At 36.2% G+C, this 18990-nt stretch overlaps 1 protein-coding gene across 23 annotated transcripts in view; it reads left to right on the forward strand.

The window, feature by feature from the left end:
- Window positions 1–18990, forward strand: part of LOC106882391 (trithorax group protein osa) — a 656478-nt gene that overhangs the window by 625739 nt on the left and 11749 nt on the right. For 22 of the 23 annotated variants that reach the window (XM_052969220.1, XM_052969219.1, XM_052969227.1 and 19 more), the window contains 2 exons: window positions 7085–7370; window positions 16261–16317. In XM_052969220.1, coding sequence (XP_052825180.1) covers window positions 7085–7370; window positions 16261–16317 — 343 coding nt within the window. The remainder of the gene's footprint in view (window positions 1–7084; window positions 7371–16260; window positions 16318–18990) is intronic. The other variant, XM_052969238.1, reaches the window with a different exon arrangement.

The following is an 18990-nucleotide window of genomic DNA, read 5'->3' on the forward strand; positions in this document are numbered from 1 at the left end:
TAAGTACCAGTTAAATACTGGGGTTGATGTGATCGACTGTCCTCCTCTCCCCACATAGTACCTTTAGTACCTTGTACCTTTAGTAGAAAGGATTATTATTATTATTATTATTATTATTATTAGGGCGGTGAGCTGGCAGAATCATAGGCTGGGCGAAATGCTTACTCTCTTTTTACTCTTTTACTTGTTTCAGTCATTTCACTGTGGCCATGCTAGATCACCGCCTTTAGTCGAGCAGATCGACCCCAGAACTTATTCTTTGTAAGCCTAGTACTTATTCTATCTGTCTCTTTTGCTGAACCGCTAGGTTACGGGGACATAAACACATACAATGGACTCTGGGGAAATCTTGCATATTTTCGTCACCCAGCTAAAACTTGGTAGTCTTCATCATCAACCCCTAGATACCACTTTCTCAAGTCCTAGGGCTCGTAAGGCCTGCTTACTCTGTTTCCATGACCTATAAGTTGCCGAGATCACAACCATTCTCTCTGAACGGGTTGGTGGTTACTCGTTAACAGCTGAGTGGACTGGACCAATACAAAATAAGGTGGTTTGCTCAAGAACATAATGTACTACCAGGTCTGGGAATTGAAACCACAATCTTGCAGTTAGGTGTGCAACATTCTAACCACTAGGCCATGCATATTCATACAGCTAGAATTTGCTAAACATTAATTAAAAGCACCCCTTTTTTATTCTTTTAATTTTTTCTCTCTCTCTCTTTTTTTTTTGTGCCTTGTAACTCCTACATAAACAGTTGGCAATATAACGAAGCATAACAATAATTACAGGTACAAATGTAAAATTTTTGAATGCATGTGTTTCAAAAGGATGTCTTTCATAGCTGTCAAGTTTCCCAAAATTAACATAAAACCATGTTTAAATTCAATTTCTACCAAAACATCAGTACGTTTTTTTTTTTTTTTCTCTACTAACTCTTGATAACATCCATTATATCTGTTCATCATCATCATTATTATTATTAGATTAAGTACTTTAGATTACAGACCATTATTGCTTAGCTCCACCTCCCACTATCACCACTACCATCATCATTGTCTCTTTGCCTTTCCTAAAAACATTACAGATGCTTTACCAAAAAATCATTTCTATCATCATTCTTTGACATTGGTAGGAATCAATATTTTTTCCAATTTTTGTTGTTTTTTTTTTCGTTTTTATTTTTTTGGTGTCTTTTTTTCCTATTTTTCTTTTTTTAAATTACACTCGACAAGGAATCTAGAGGAAAAATACCAATCTGAAATTTTAATTCAACTTCTTTTTTTCTTCTTTTTCCATCCTCAATAGTAAAATTTTGAGATTGTGAAATAAACTTAAAGCTTGCTTGATGGAAAACACATGTCAAATTTAAATGACTTTGAGACTTTTTCTCCCCCCTCTTATTTTTCATTCCTAATTCTGAGATATATATATATACACATATATATATATATTTTTTGATTTATTTATTTAATTATTTGGTTCTCTTCCACAATTTAATATCTGCGTTAAGTATCATAACTGTGATGAAGATCAAAACAGTTCTTTTCGCCTGTATCTTTTGTAATTATTTCATTTCTTTGGCTTTTCAGAAATTTAAAATAATTTTTAAAAATTTTTTTGATTTCTTTGTAATATCAGTATTTTAGTAAATTAATCCTTTCAACAAACTCCAGGTAGCCATAGAACTGATGTTTAACTCTATTCTCTCTATATATTATTGCGGCAATTAGAACACACGAAGCTAGTCTGTTGCTAGTCAATAACTTTCAAAGATGGTTCTGTGTCTTATTCCTTCAATACCATTTCCCCTCTGAAAGTCTCTTTGTCTTGCAAGTTACTTAGTGGCTCCCCACTGATGCTGGTATTACATGAAAAGTGTAGTGATTAAGAGCACGGGCTACTAACCCCAAGATTCCGAGTTCGATTCCAGGCAGTGGCCTGAATAATAAAATAACAACAAAATCGAAAAATACCTTAGGAATGAGAACCTAGTTTCAAAATTTCCCCAAGATACCTGATGATGAAAAATATCCATCAAGTGTAAATAATGTACATAATTCCTCATCTTTTAAATATAGAACTGGAAAAAGCATCAAAGTCCTCTCTGTAAAGTGGTTCGCATTAAGAAGTGCATCCAGCCATAAAAACCTTGCCAAAGCAGATCTTACTGGTGCTGGTGCTACATAGTCCTCTCTGTAAAGCGGTTGGCACTAGGAAGGGCATCCAGCTGTAGAAACCATGCCAAAACAGAACTTGCCAATTTTGGTGCCATGTAAAAAGCACCCAGTACACTCTGTAAAATTGTTTCTCCAGTTGGATTGCCCTTTCTAATGCCAGCCATACCAAAACAGACATTGGGGCTTGATGCAGTCCTCTGGCTTGCCAGCGCTTGTCAAACTGTCCAACCCATGCCAGCATGGAATGCAGATGTTAAATGGGGATGAGAGTGAACTGTGGCTGTACATGGAGTAAATAACAAGGAGGCATCATATCCTGAAATACAAATCATCATCATCACCACATGTCCATTTTCCATACTGGCATGGGTTGGACGGTTTGCCTGGAGCTGGCATTTGTTTTATAATTAATTTTCCCATGAACGTCAGGCTTGTGAACAGTCCCCGTCTTACTCGACAAACTTATGAGCTCTTGGGGATCCACCCCACCCCACCCCAGCTCCTCCCGTTCGCAACTGCTATTCTAAAATATTACTGGTACATCATCATTCCAGTAACTCTGTCTTTGTTCAGTAATTTTGTCTTTGACAGAATTCATTCTCTGTTTTTCTCACACACATACACACACACACAAATGCAGACATACGCTGCAAACTTTTTATTTATTCATCTACCTCTGCTGTGTCTTCTAATTATTAGTAATGAACCAGTTTTATTTATTTAGGTTTTTTTTTTTTCTTTTAAGTTGTTTATTGTCTGAAGAACCAAAGATAATAAATTAAGCATAGAACCACATAACAGAGGTGTTTACTGTTCTTGTCTCAACGAAATGAGCTGTGTTAGTTTCTGTCCATCATTTTATTGATGGTAATTCTCACATGTACACAACTCTAAATAATAATAATAAACATATTCACTCGCATCTTTGCTGCTTTTTAGACATGTTTTTAAGAGCTGAAAGAACTAATCAAGTTTTGGGTTACCAAGAAATCTAACTCTGCTTTGCATTTTGGTTGCATTGGATTCTCTGTCATTCCTGTTTCTCCAGAAGACAAGAAATTTGTCCAGCTTCTTTTTTTTTTATCATATCAAATTAATTTTGTATTTCATAAAGCATTTTCATTTTCTTTTCTTAAAACTAAAATAGCCACAGGGGTCAGAAATCAAAGTCAGACTTAATTTTTTTAAAAAATTACTCAGATAAGATTGTTTGCTTTTTTTTTTTATTACTATTTAATATTTTAAAAAGAAAAAAAGTCAGTTTGTAATTTTTTTTTTTTTTAATATTTCAAACTAAAAAGGAAACAACAGCTCATTAAACCCTTTAGCATTTGAACAGGCCATATCCGGCAGTGTTTTATGTTCAAACCAGTCAGATCCAGCCTCTCACACCTACAGTGTCATTCTAAAATTAAGCCACCATGTCATTTAAATCTCAAAGCTATGAGATAATGCATGATTAAAGAATTAAACCTGATATACTCTTTCATTGGTTTCTGTAGAAATATAAACAATTTATTGGACATAGATATTAACAACAAAACTTTCTATGGACCTTCCCCCAAGGGCCATGTGAACCCCAGTTCAGAATCTCTTATCTACCCAATTGCCTAACCAGCAAGAAGTAGCAACTAAATCTTCCTCAAATGTTTTACTAATATTCTTCAAAAATAGTTTAAATATACAGGATGAACTGAATGTGGTTGGGAAAGATATTAGCTTCAATATAAAGGGTTTGTTTCTGTTGCGGAGACTTCACTGAGAAAGAAGATGACTCTTAACCAAGTAGCTATGGTTTTTCAAATTCCTCTTCTCTCTCTCACTCACTCCACCTCTCTCTCTCTCACTCACTCCACCTCTCTCTCTCACTCACTCCACCTCTCTCTCTCTCTCTTTCACACACACCATCACAACATTGGGTATTATCAATTAGCCTTGAAGCAATCAATCTTTTATTTTCAACCCCTCCTTTCATTTCTCTCTCTCTTCCCCTTTCTCTCCCTCCATCATGCACCTCTCTCCCTTCCCACCACTAATTATTTGTTTTCAAGTTGTGTGTGTGTGTGTAAGTGTGTATAAAATTTCAGAGTTGACCATTGATTTTATTCTAGCCTTTAACTCTGCAGTTCTTCATTGATTTCAACAAAGCTTCGAAATACTTCCTCTCAATCAATTGTGTATGTATGTGTGTGTGTGCTTGTATCTATCTCTCTCTCTCTCTCTCTCTCTCTCTCTCTCTCTCTCTCTCGCTATATATATATATATATATATATATATATATATATATATTAGTTTCTACATGCATGCATGTGTGTATGTATGTATGTATGTATGTATGTATTAACTGTGACCCCCTCTTTCTCCCTCCCCCTCTCTATCATTCTGTATGTGTTTTTGTAATGTTGTTTGGGGTTAAAAGTGAGTGATTTGCAAGTATTAGCATATTGATTGAGACTCTGTCGTGAAACAACCTATTCTGGTTGTGTTAAATTTTATTTTCTTTCGTTCATTTTATTCTTTATACCCCCCCCCCCCTATTTTGTTTTTGTTTTTTTAATCAATTTCTCTACCATTCATTGTAGGCTAGTTTACATAAGCAAGTTGGAGTATTGGAGAATATAAACGACATGGAGCTGTAGAATATTTTCTCTGTCGCTTTATATAAGTCTTACGTTAAATAGAAACGTTTGTAGGTACATCTTTTGCCCTGCTTTATTTTATAGGGGAAAGGCCCCTTTTTTTCTTCTTTTCTTTATACCCTGCTCGCTTTCTTGCTAAACGCATGTCATTCTTGAAGGTTTACATGTGTGTGTGTATAGTTTGGAGTGGGTCCTGTGAAACTAATGAACATGATAGACTGTGAGACTAGCAGCCAGCTGCTGTCTCCAGTTTTTACAATCAATATAACAAACCTTCTTTAACTGCCACTATTCCTCTTAGCTCTATCACTATTTCACTTGGCTTCTCTGTGTGTATCCATGTGTGTGTGTATGTGTGTATATTCTCAAATTAACTACACATATATCTATATATATAATCTGTGTATGTTTGTGTTTGTATGTATATATATATATATATATACTCTTTTACTTGTTTCAGTCATTTTGACTGCGGCCATGCTGGAGCACCACCTTTAGTCGAGCAAATCGACCCCAGGACTTATTCTTTGTAAGCCTAGTACTTATTCTATCGGTCTCTTTTGCCGAACCACTAAGTTACGGGGACGTAAACACACCAGCATCGGTTGTCAAGTGATGTTGGGGGGACAAACACACACACACACACATATATATATATATATATATATATATATATATATACACACACATCTATACGACGGGCTTCTTTCAGTTACCGTCTACCAAATCCACTCACAAGGTTTTGGTCAGCCCGAGGCTATAGTAGAAGATACCTGCCCAAGGTGCCACACAGTGGGACTGAACCCAGAACCATGTGGTTGGTAAGCAAGCTACTTACCACACAGCCGCTCCTGCGCATATATATATGTATAAAATCTGTGTATGTTTGTCTGTGTTTGTATCTATCTATCTATCTCTATATATATATGTAATCTGTGTTTGTGTATAGATTGTAATTTGTCAATTAGATATGAAGATATTTATAAAAAATTCTAAAATTTACTTAGTTGCTTTATTCTTACAAGAGAAGAGAGGCTATTTTTTCAACCTAATATGAAATCATGTACAATTTTTCTTTTCTTTTTTTCTTCTTCTTCTTAATTTTTAAGATCCCAGAACCACGGCATAAAATAAGCAAACTTCTTAGGCATACAACTGTAATCATAGATAAATTTTTTATTTATGATTACAGTTGTATGCTTAAGGAATTGGTTGGCTTGCGGTTGTAGTAGAAGACACTTGGCCAAGATGCCACATAGTCAGACTGAACCCGGAACCACATGGTCGGGAAGCAAGCTTCTTACCACGCAGCTACACCTGTATAGAGACATGAAGAAGTTTGCTGTGAAGGCACATGGCTCACTGGTTAGAGCATCAGGCTCACAATCATGAGGTAGTGAGTTCAATTCCTGGACCGGGCTGTGTGTTGTGTTCTTGAGCAAGACACTTCATTTCACGTTGCTCCAGTCCACTCAGCTGTAGAAATGAGTTGCAACATTACTGGTGCCAAGGTGTATCAGCCCCTTTGTCCTTCCTTTCGATAACATCAGTGGCGTGGAGACGAGAGGCTGGTATGCATGGGCGACTGCTGGTCTTGCCTGAACTTGTACTTTGGAGGGAAACTTTCCATGGTCGTTCATGACTGAAGGGAGTCTTTACCCTTTACCCTTTAAAGAAGTTTCCTTCTTAACCACTTGGTTTCAGGTTCAGTCCTACTTCGTGGCACCTTGGACAAGTGACTTCTACCATAGCCCCGGGCTGGCCAATGCCTTGTGAGTGAATTTGGCAGATGGAGACTGAAAGAAGCCCATCATACATATGTATATGTACATATATATGTCTCTGTGTGTATGTTTGTGTTTCTTTGTCTTGACATCTCGTGGTTGTTGTAAATGAATGTCGTTCATTTCCAGTATTCTGCTGAAACCTGTCTGGTCTCATGGGAGAGGGGGTGGGGATATGACCTCATACTTGGCAACTAGAAGGGCATTTGGCTGTAGGAAATCTGACTCAAACTCTTTCTACCCATGCAAGCATGAAAAAAGCATACATTTAAGCTATGATGATGATGGTGGTGATCATGATACTGATGGGTGAGGTGCTTGGTTCAAATTTTAGTGGGTTTTTTTAATATTTATTAATGTTTTTTTGCCCCTTTTGCTCAGTTTTTTTTTAATGATTTTTTTTTCTCTTAAGTAATGCCATTCCATAAATTCAGTACGTTTGTTTTACATTCTTCCTTTTTGTCTTTTTTATTTTCAGAGTCAAGAGAAAGACGACTCTGAGGGAAAGTCTGCCACTGTAGACAAGGAAGCCAGCATCATTCAAGACAACCCAGAGATCTCGGCTATGCTTAAAGAAAATGCAAGTGCAGTGGCAGCTGGTGGAGGAACTATAAACCATGATATTAATGGTACCAATACAATAAAATGTGAGGCAGTTGATATAAAAGAGGAAATGAAAGATGTCATTCCAAAATCCAAAGATGGTGGGACCCCAGCCAGTACTAAGGCATCTCCTAACTCACTCACCAATGGCAGTAATACCGGTTAGTAATATACACTAAATTTCAACTTAAATTGGTGTTGAGGATGATGATGATGGTGATCAACTTTGAAAAATTTAACAAGGGAGGTTTTTTGCTGCCAATTAATAAAATCGTTATAGCCACTATTTGGTTCATACTCTAAAACGAATGCTCGTTTTCTCAAAATTGGTTCTTGGAACCCAGGTTGAAAACCACTGTCAAGGAACATCTTCAAATTATCGATTGCTATATATATATATATATGTATGAATGTATATATATATATATATATATATGTATGTATGTATATGTATGAATGTATATATATATATATATGTATGTATGTATATGTATATATATTTTTTTATAATTCATTTGGAGTAAAGAAAAATATGAATTGCACTAAATCTTATCATTTTAGAATAGTTTGGAATATTTTTGTGTCTGAGCAGATTATTGTTACAAATAGACTCATATTTAATGGGGAAAGGTTGATTGGCATTATTTCTAGCAATGTCAGCAAGAAGACAAACTTTTCCTTCCATCTGATCTGCTTACAGATCAGATAAAATATATATATATATATATATATATATATATATATATACACACACACACGCTGTTGCTGATCCATTTCTACTAGATTTTCACTTTTCAAATTCTCTTTAAGTTAGCTTTTAGCATCGTTCATCGAATCAGGTTTCCCTATAAGTTTTCTCCCCTACAGCTGCACACACATTGTGTCACATTGAGAGGGGAGAATACTCTTATAGCAACATGATTTGCCTACAGCATGCTAAAGGTTAGTCACCCATGCCAACGGGAGAAAATATTTGAGGAAGGGAAAAAAACAACCTTGTTTTGTGGCATTTTTTTTTTTTTTTTTTTTTTTTTTTTTGCATTCTGAGATAAAATGCTGTGTAAGGTTTACTGTCTTTCGTTCTTTCAGGCTTGATAAAATAAATCCCAGTCAAGAACTGGGTTGGTTTAAATCTCTCTCTCTCTCACTCACACATACACACACAACTTTTGACCATGCACCTCACATTAGAAATAATTATCAAGTTGTGAATTAATTATCACAGAGTTGTTATTCAAACTAAAGTAAAGTAAAAGTTTGATCTTCCCTCTCCTGGTATCCATCTGTCTGAAACTGCTCCTAGTTCTATCATACCTGTTTTAAAGTGATTTGAATTAAAAGCTTCCATCAGAGTTTCATATTAATTTTATGTTCCAAACACCAGCTCAATTACAACAAAGTTATTTTACTAAATTCTGAATTGTTTTCAAAAATTAATTGAAAGAAAGGTATCGTACTTCATTACAAATACAGTAATGAAAGGATTAATGACTATAAGTCCAAATGTAGCAATGGTGATTAACGATATTAATTGTCCGTAAGAGGGTAATCAATTAAGAACATGTCTTTTTTTGTGTGCTTATTTCTCCATTTTAATCCAGTTAACTACAATCAAAAGAATAGCTATTTTTAAAGATCTCAGAATAATTTTAATAAAATTGGGTCCTTGACCCTTTAGCAATTAAACTGACCATATCCAGCCCAAATATTCTATCCTTTTTATGTTCAGAGCAACCAGATCCTGCCTCTTGCACCTACCCTACAATGTCATTCTAAAGATAGTTACATTGTCAAAATCATGAAGCTATGGGATAAAGCATGATTGATTCAAAAAAATTTCAATAAGCATTATGTTTATCTAAATGCTAAAGGATTAAGATGTTAGAGTAAAGATAGGTGCTTTTGAATTGTGTCCCTTAATGTAATAGGTCATTTGGAAGTTTAGCCCTTTAGCATTCAAATCAAATCAAATCAAATTTACTGGCAGGAGAAGAGCACAATGTGCTTAAGCCATGTAAAAAAAAAAAAAGAAAAACAGTTATTGTTATATACAGTTTTATACATAGTTGCGATAGTTGTCTAGACCCTCTTTGAACAAGGGAGTGGTAGGCAGTTGAATGACATCTTGTGGTAGCTTGTTCCACGGAGCTGCAATACAGACAGAGAATGTAGCCTTCCGCCTGTTGTGTCGAAAGTGTCGGGGATAGTGTTTGCTATCATGCCCACAAAGACCCCTGTCCGGCACGGGTGAAAAACTTTGCAAATGGTAGGTTTACGTTTCTGTTGAAGATGTTGGCAGCCAGGATGAGATTTTCCCGCATCCTCCGACATTCGAGTGATGGTAATGCCAGCTGTTGGAGACATTCCTCATATGTAAGCTTAGACAAGCCCGCAAGATTACTCTGTCAAATATAATGGTTATTTATTCTCATTGTTTTGAATTAATCATGCATTATCTTGAAGCATTTAAGTTTCAATGATGTGATTGTTTATTTTTAGAATGACATTGTAGGGTAGGTGTGAATGGCTGGATCTGGTCAGGTAGAATATTTTGGCCAGACATGGCTGGTTTAAAGGGTTAAGGCACTGGATTATTGACCAAGCACTCTTCAGTTATGTCCCTTGACAATATAGGTAATTCGTTTTTTTTTTGCCTCAGTGTGTCTGGCTGACAAAAGGGTTTCTATTTTTCTCTATAGTTTAGCAATTTGCTGCATGGACAATGAGCTATAAAAGCAAATCAGTTCTGGAAAAAATACAACTTTACAGTTTTGCTGTACCTGCTACAAGCCATGTTAGCATGACAAAATAAATAAATAAATAAATAAAGTACTTATAAATTTTAAATTATCTCTGCATATTGTATGCCAAAATGAAACATCAAAAATATTAAGTTACTAAGAAAAATGATAATTGTGAACTAGTTTAATCAGAAATTAATCAATATTCTTTTGGATTCTGGCTGAATAATTTAGTAGCGAAGCCACTGGACTGCCCACTCATTCACTCCTTGTTCCATAAAGCATTCAGAGATTTATATGTTCATCTGATAAAGCATTTAGTTGGCATCAAAAAGATTGTTGATTTCTTCTCCAATTGGTTCTCCTGCTAATTTTTATTCTTTATATGTTTAATGCTTCATCTTAAGCATCTGTCATTTCCTAGCTTATAGACTTACTCAGTCACTGGTGCACACTCACACACACACTTATACACTCACACACTCTCTCTCTCTCATTCTTACGCACGCACACTAACTAACACACGTATCTACTACGTCTTTCAGTTCCACTTCGGAACACAGCTTAACTGTAAATTGTACCATTTCCCTGCAGTCTTGTTTGACCGATTGTGTATGCTTAGCATTTGAATGCAAAAGAAAAATGGCGACAAAGTGAAAGAGAGGCAGCAACAACACATAATCCATCATTAGGCTGAAAGACTGTCCAAGATTATCTCGTTCTTTGGTTCTGCTTACCTTTCTAACATCAGAAACATTACTATTACCTATCTTGTCAGACATAATCCTTCTTTCTTGTAGTTTAATCCATCTAATACCAGTGTTTCATTTTGGAACTCTGTTTACGCTTTTCTGAGGTTACCTTCAAATTTGATATCACGGAGAAGTTTATTTTGATTTAGTTTATAGCTAATAAATAATGGTTCGACAGCTGAATGTTTAAGGTACCAACAAAGAGTTGGAGGAGATGAGTTCAAGACCCAACTGCCTGTATGTGTTCTTGTTGAATTAGCCTTACCCAGTTTTGCTTTGAGCATAGCTGTAGCAACAGAGGTAGGCTGTCAAAAAGGAAGTAACTGTGCAATCAATCAAACGACCCTCTACAAACTCTCTTCTGCTAAATTTTGTGTGTGTCTGTGTGTCCCATAAAACAGTAGTCCCTCCCCAACCATAGCATTTCACCCAGCTTGCTAACGATTCTGCCAGTTCACTGCCTTAAATGGTTTCGCATTTTGGTCCAAGGCCAACAGGTTTGGGGGAGGGGCTAGGTTGATTACTCCCCCACCCCCACCCCACCCCACCGTACTCAACCGGTACTTAAATTATCGTCTCTGAAAGGATGAAAGGCAAAGTCGACCTTGGTGGAATTTGATCTTAGAACGTGCAGAGAGATGAAATGCCACTAAACATTTCGCCCAGCATGCTAACGATTCTGCCAAGACATTTCCTTAATAGTAATAATTATAATGATAATCCTTTCTAATATAGGCATAAGGCCTGAAATTTTGGGAGAGGGGTGGGGGCTAGTTGATTACATCAACCCCAGTGCATAACTGGTACCTAATTTCTCAACCTCAAAAGGATGAAAGGCAAAGTCGACCTCAGCAGAATTTGAACTCAGAACATAAAGACAGATGAAATGCTGCTAAGCATTTCAGTGTGCTAAAAATTCTGCCAACATAGTGCCTTAATAATAATAATAATAATAATAATGACAAGATTTGAAAGTAACTCCCTTGAGTATTTTTCCATATTTAGTTTTATACCTTAAAACAATTTTTCTAAATTTAAGTATTCTTCTAATCAGATGATTGACTCAGGTGGTTCCCCACCCCCGCCCAATTCAGATGTGTAGGCATTATTATGTAAATAGTTGTAAACAGTTTTCTCCATAACAGTGTCATTCAGACAACACTGGTAGACTTGTTTTGCTGCTTGTGGTGGTAGTCATGGCTGTTATGTGTTCTTGTTAGCTGTTTACATTTAGGTCTTTGTTAATTTCTCTGATTTAATGAACTGATTTTCCATATTGAAAGTAGCCAGCACTGTCCAAATGTTTGCCGACAATTATTGCAATTATATAGCTTGAAATAGTTTTGTTCATCATACATGCATATATATATATTTATGTGTATGTGTACACAGGAATCTTATAGATAGATGGCCATGTGTACTTTTAGGAATCCAGTTGGTTTTCTGAGTCAATGTAGAGTATTCTCAATACATCTGTGCCTCTGTGTGTGTGTTTGCTGCTTGTGCATTTAATTTCACTTACTAATTCCTGTATTCACCTATATTCAGTGAACTCCTATACCTGCACATATATATGCACACAATAGGTTCACTTCCCTTCCCACTCATGCACTCACAGCCCTTCGTCTAAACATGTGAGTATGAAATGCTGAAATGCTTTTGCATATAAAATCATAAATGCCTGTATCATGTTTATAACGGTTGTTAATGATTTGTGTATGACAGATTCACATGAAAAACAGCTACTTTATAAGAAAGAAACAAACATCAGAAAAATCTTTTTAAAAAATGTTTATTTTGTTTATAGTTTGTATATATATAGGCATAGGAGTAGCTGTGTGGTAAGTAGCTTGATTACAAACCACATGGTTCTGGGTTCAGTCCCACTGCGTGGCACCTTAGACAAGTGTCTTCTACTACAGTCTCGGACCGACCAAAGCCTTCCCTTTTGATGTTGGCTACCCACAGCTTTCCGGCTGGATTGGTGCACTATTTCCTGAAGAAGATTGGTTTGGAACCCAAATGACTGAAGAAAGCCACCAAGGAGACAGCCATGGCAGCTAAAATCAGATCAAGGTGGCGATGGTTGCTGAAAGACTGCAGGTGGGGCCCTTCCACAGGTGTAGCCTAATTCAGTCCTCAAGGCATAAACCTTGTGATCCCTGAGATAATTGCTGATGATATGGAAGAGTTTCCAACATTGTGATCAATTCTTTTCTACTCTAGGCACAAGGCCCAGAATTTTTGAGGGAGGTGGGGCAGTCAATTAGATACCCTCCAGTATGCAACTGGTACTTTATTGACCCTGAAAGGATGAAAGGCAAAGTTGACCTCAGCGGAATTTTAGAGTAGTTTCTGCATCAGGCAGGGCATCTTGAGTGTTTATTGCCTTTACTCTTGCGTTTTGTGTTCTATTAAAAATTTATCCTCTAAAATTAATTTTAAAATACACTTGATGAGAAATGATTAAAACCTGGTTGAAATCGTGTGGTTAGCATTAATTAAAGTTCCCCTTATTAGTTGAAAGATATAATAATGACTTGGTTGTGTGGGTTTGTCAAAAATCACAAAGTTTAAAATACATATCCACATATTCTCTGTATCTTGGGTGCAGGCATGGTTATGTGGTTACAAAGCTTGCTTTGTAACCATGTGGTTTCAGGTTCATTTCCTTTGCATGCCACCTTTTACTATAGCCACAGGCTGACCAATACTTTGTGAGTGAATTTAGTTGATAGAAACTGTAAAAAATTGCCATTTATGTATGTGAGTGTGTGTGTGTGTTTTTGCATTGTGTTTGTCCCACTTCTTGGCAACCAGTGTTGGTCTTTTCAACAAGGGACCGCTAGAATAAAAAGTCCTGGGGTTGATTTGCTCTACTAAAACCCTTCAAGGCAATACCCCAACATAGCCTCAGTCTAATGACTGGAACAGTAGTAAAGATTTTACTAGACGCGCAAAGAATTGCCCAGTACCATCCCATAGCTTTTCAGCATACTCTCAAAAGATGTTAGTACTTTAGCTCTGCTTTATATAAGAATAACCAGGAATGGGACAGCCTTTCAGTTCTTTCTACCAAATTCACTGACGAAGCATTGGTTGGCCCTCAAGGCTTTAGCACAAGACACCCATCTGACTGCAAAATAAGCTTCTTAAACTACATAGCCATGCCTTACTTACCTTTGGTTAAGAAACTAAATAACATGGATACTTCTGGCTTAGAAACCCAAATGCACGTACCCACACACACACACCTACACCTCATTGGCTCAGTTTGCTTACAATTGTTTGGTTGAAGGGTGTAAAACTGATTTACTATAGAAAACACTCTTTTGTACTTCTGCTGTTGCCATATCTACTTTATATTTTTTGGTATTTGATGAGACTGTTTCCTATATCCTTCCTGCCGTCTTCTGTGGCAGAATTTCTATAAAATAAAAACACAAATTGATGGTACAATGGAAAAACTATGAACATTGCCAAAGTTTTCTGTGTTTTTTTTTTCTTCTTTTTTAAATGGACCTGTTACATTCTCCTAGTAAAAACAATAACTTACTAACACATACCAATTTTCACACACATCACACACGCATGTATTTATTGTTCTTTTTTCTTTTGTAGTTGTGTCTATGATTCATTGCAGAAATTATGTCTTAAATCTCTATGATCTTCTGTGAGTGAGAAATAATCTTGCGCATATGAAAGTTAATAAATGAATATAATCTTTCCTCTTTTTACTCTCACTTTCTGATGCCATAAACTCTGCCAAGTTTTGAATTCTCTTGCTCAATCAGCTTGTAATTACTCTGTGTCTTTTAATGGTTGCTTGGCTCAGTATCTGCTGCGGTGCCTATCACTGGCAGTGTAGCCTGGCTTCTCTGATCTTGGCATGCTGCCAAACCAAGGGCAATATCATCCATATTATAAATATACAACAGGAGAAAGTTTGTGGACACACATGATATGTGCCATCTTTAGGTTTCCACTTCCTTTTACTCGACTGTTATTTGACCCGGTGCCAACACGGCGACTACGTACGGCTGAGGAATCTATTCCGATAATATGGCAGTTAAGCATCTGCAGATCTCCACTATATTTTATCTTCAAAACTCTAATGGCAATCAAATTTCTAATTGAGCTAAATTTCTCTGTGTTGCATCTGTAAATTTCATTCTACCAACTAAATACAGACTGGTTAGTTTATACATGCCATTATGAAGAATAGCTTAGCAAGTATTTGTATGAATTCATGCACACACACACACACACACATTCTTTAATATGTACAGTTTTTCCTTTATATGCCTATATAATAAATATAAATACATACATATACTCACACACACAAATTCTAAACAAAGCTGATGACTTTGTTTTTTTGGTTTTCTCATATCACAAATCTTGTTAATATTAGTTAGTAGTAGTGGTAGTAATAGTAGTATTAGTTTAAGTGCATAGGAATTTTGGAACGTAAAGTATTTTTCTGTATGTAGTAGGCATTTAAACTTGCAGTTTGTGCCATGTAAATTTTGAATTTATATTCTCTATATCAGAATATATTACTGAAAGCATGGCTGCATTCTGAACGCTTTTCTTTCAGTTTGTTTCCTTAACTTGTGTAATTTTGCCTTCATTTTGACTATTTAGTAAATATAAATATTTTATGGTGTTTTCATGGTGTTATGACGCAGACTACTCGAATCACTAGGAAAACATTGGAAAATATCATTAAACATTTAGGAAAATAAACACCAAAAACATCCAGAAGTCAAGGTATATATATATGGATAGATAGATAGCTAGCTAGCTAGCTATAGATATATAGACATAGATAGATAGATATAGATAGATAGATATGAAAGAAAATTGTTTAATGTAAATTTATATTCATATTTTAATAGTTATTTGCCTTAATGGAGAGATGTTACCTAAATACAGTACTTGAATATTGTGTATGCATGTGTGTGCATATTTACGTATATAGATATTATAACTTAGGCATTATCCTACTTAAGTGTATATAAATGTGCATAAAAATATGCATACACACACACACGCGCGCGCGCGCACACACAAACAAACATATATAACTGACATAACAAACTTTTGATTAAATCACCATTTGAAATTTACTGTGGATTGCTATTAGATATTGTCTTTTTACTTGTTGAGCTCCATATTTTGTTATTTGCTTACAAACTGCAAAACCAAAATGGAATGTTCCATTCTTAATGAATTTCCATTGCAAAGCAGCAAACAGTGTACTATTTTTGTCATCTTCCATTCTTCTTACAAACTATTTCTTCCTTGTTATCTATGCACACTACATTGGAGTACATCTTTGCTTCTCTTAGCTCCTGTGCTGGGGGGGGGGGGTTGTTTTGTGTTTGTCTTGTTTTAGCCTACGTCTTTTTTTTATAATTTTTTAAAATTTATTCAGCCTTGTTCATTGTTTACTGTATTAGGGACAGCAATCAGCTAATCACTGCTCAGATTAATTAAGAGCTTAGCCCATTAGAATCCTAGCTGAAATGATTTTTACTTTTTCATCTCAACAGATACTCAGATTAAAACTGAAGAGTTGCCCCCAAAGATTAAACAAGAGAATTCTGAAAGTAAGTTTACCCTTTCTGTCTTGTGGTGCGCATTTCTTCAATTAATAACAACAACAATAATAATAATAAATGAAAAAGAATGGACAAATAAAAATCCCCTCCCTCCAATCCTCCTATACACATACACAATATCCTTTTTTTTTTCTTCCCCTTTTTCCTTATATACTTGACTGTCTGATCTGGTGTGTATGCGTACGCATGCATGTATCTACATATGTACATACAAAACGGCAGCTTCTCTGCTTATGTATGTGTTGTGGTATTGTTTTGATACCCAATCTAGTTAGGTCATCGGTTTTATGTTGACCTCCCCTTTGAAACTTCTCTAGAATGCAGACACATACTACAAATGTAAGCAGAGATGGTGGAGGGCATGCATGCAAAGGTAAACAGACGCTCACGTACCAGTAATACATGTGAGTGAAGATGATTACATCATCATCATCATCATCGTTTAACGTCCGCTTTCCATGCTAGCATGGGTTGGATGATTTGACTGAGGACTGGCGAACCAGATGGCTACACCAGGCTCCAATCTGATCTGGCAGAGTTTCTACAGCTGGATGCCCTTCCTAACGTCACCCATTCCGAGAGTGTAGTGGGTGCTTTTACGTGCCACCGGCATGAGGGCCAGTCACACGGTACTGGCAACAGCCACACTCAAATGGTGTTTTTTACGTGCCACCTGCACAGGAGCCAGTCCAGCGGCACTGGCAATGACCTCGCTCGAATGTTTTTTCATGTGCCAGTAGGCGACGCTGGTAACATGTGGCTGCAAACTCTGGTATGTGTAGCTAGAAATTAAGGTTCACATTTAACTTGTGCAAAGATATCCATGTAGTCCTTGTGAACTATATGGCAGCTTTACTGGTGCTGGGGTTATGAAAAAGCATCCCAATACATGCTGTGAAGTGGTTTGCATTAGCAAAAGCAAGAACATTCATCTGTGGAAACTGTGTCAAAGTACTGAGCAGGAGTCAGTCCTTGGACTCGTCGGATCCTATCAAACTGTTCACTCATTCCAGCATGGAACGCCAACATTAAACGATGATGATGATAAGATATGATGTGTATCTTTTATATATATGAGGAGGTCTACCATACATACAAGTATACATAGCTTCAAACTTAGGTGCACATACATTGTTTAGCTTCACCCACAATAATCAAAGACATACAGAAAAAAAAAATTTTGTAAAAAAAAAATAGGAAAGAAATTTTTTTTTTTTTGTGAGATTATTCTTTTTTAAGGTTGGTTGGTTTGTTTGTTTCAAGAGAATTCCTTAAATTTCTTTCCAGTTTGCTTTATATTATATTAATCAATTTGTTTGTGTTTAATACTCCTCCAATATTTACACAAATTCAATGTTTTATTTGAGTGTCATTCCTTTCTATGATTTGTTTAAAGCTTCGTTATGGCATTAACAAAATATTGGCTCTGTATTCATGCATAATTGAGCTTGGCGAAAAATTTGAATCTGCAAGTTTGGAAAAACCTAGAGGTGGATCACTGATAAAATTCTGTACTGCAGGTGTTGATATTACAAGTCCCAAAATCTTCTTTAAACCTTTTGATACCAACCTGCTGACACTACCCCTGGTTCTATTCATGACTCAATCTTCCTGATTTAAAGTGATCTATATCAAACCCAAACCTTCCATCAAAATTTCATGATTTATGTTCTAAACACCTTTTGGTTTCAAATTCTAAGACAAGGCCAGCAATTTTGGAGAAGAAGTAAGTTGATTACATTGGCCCCAGTGCTCAACTGGTACTTGTTTTATTGGCCCTAAAAGGATGAAAGGCAAAGTTGAACTTAGTGAAATTTGAACTCAGAATGTAAAGGTAGATGAATTGCACTAAGCATTTTACCTGGCGTACTAACAGTTCTGCCATTTTGCCACTTTATAAACACCAGGTTATTAATAAGTTATTTAACTGAATTCTTTCATTCTCTTCAAAATTAATTAATTATCATTTAACAGAAATATGATGATGAAAGGGTTAAAGCCTCCTTGCTTAATAAAACCTAAACGTAAATACAGGCACAGGAGTGGCTGTATGGTAAGTAGCTTGCTCACCAACCACATGGCTCTGGGTTCAGTCCCACTGCGTGGCACCTTGGGCAAGTGTCTTCTACTATAACCTCGGGCCGACCAAAGCCTTGTGAGTGGATTTGGTAGACGGAAACTGAAAGAAGCCCGCCGTATATATGTATATGTATATATATATGTGTGTGTGTCTGTGTTTGTCCCCACCAACATCGCTTGACAACTGATGCTGGTGTGTTTACGTCCTCGTAACTTAGCGTTAGCACATCCTCTAGCTCCCTACTGTTTTATTAGCCGATTGGTTGGTTACTTGGCTATTTGTGTTACTGGGTTCTTTCTTTTGAACAATGATGCTTTCTGTTATGTTCTTCTGGTGCCACTTATATAGACATTCGTGTTACACAGCTAATGCAGATGTTGTATTTAATTAGTTGCGCATATTATGTATCAAATGCAACAGTTTATGGTATCAATCAGTTCTTTTTTAGTTTTGTTTGTTTTTTTTTTCTTAGTTTTCTTTCCAATGTCTGTTTTTTTAGACTATTGTTCTCGGTGCCTTCTTATTTACTAGGCTTGTACTAACATCTCTGTGTGTGTGTGTGTGGTTGTTCTCTACTAGTC

This window comes from Octopus bimaculoides, chromosome 7, assembly GCF_001194135.2.
Source record: "Octopus bimaculoides isolate UCB-OBI-ISO-001 chromosome 7, ASM119413v2, whole genome shotgun sequence".
Taxonomy (NCBI): Eukaryota; Metazoa; Mollusca; class Cephalopoda; order Octopoda; family Octopodidae; genus Octopus; species Octopus bimaculoides.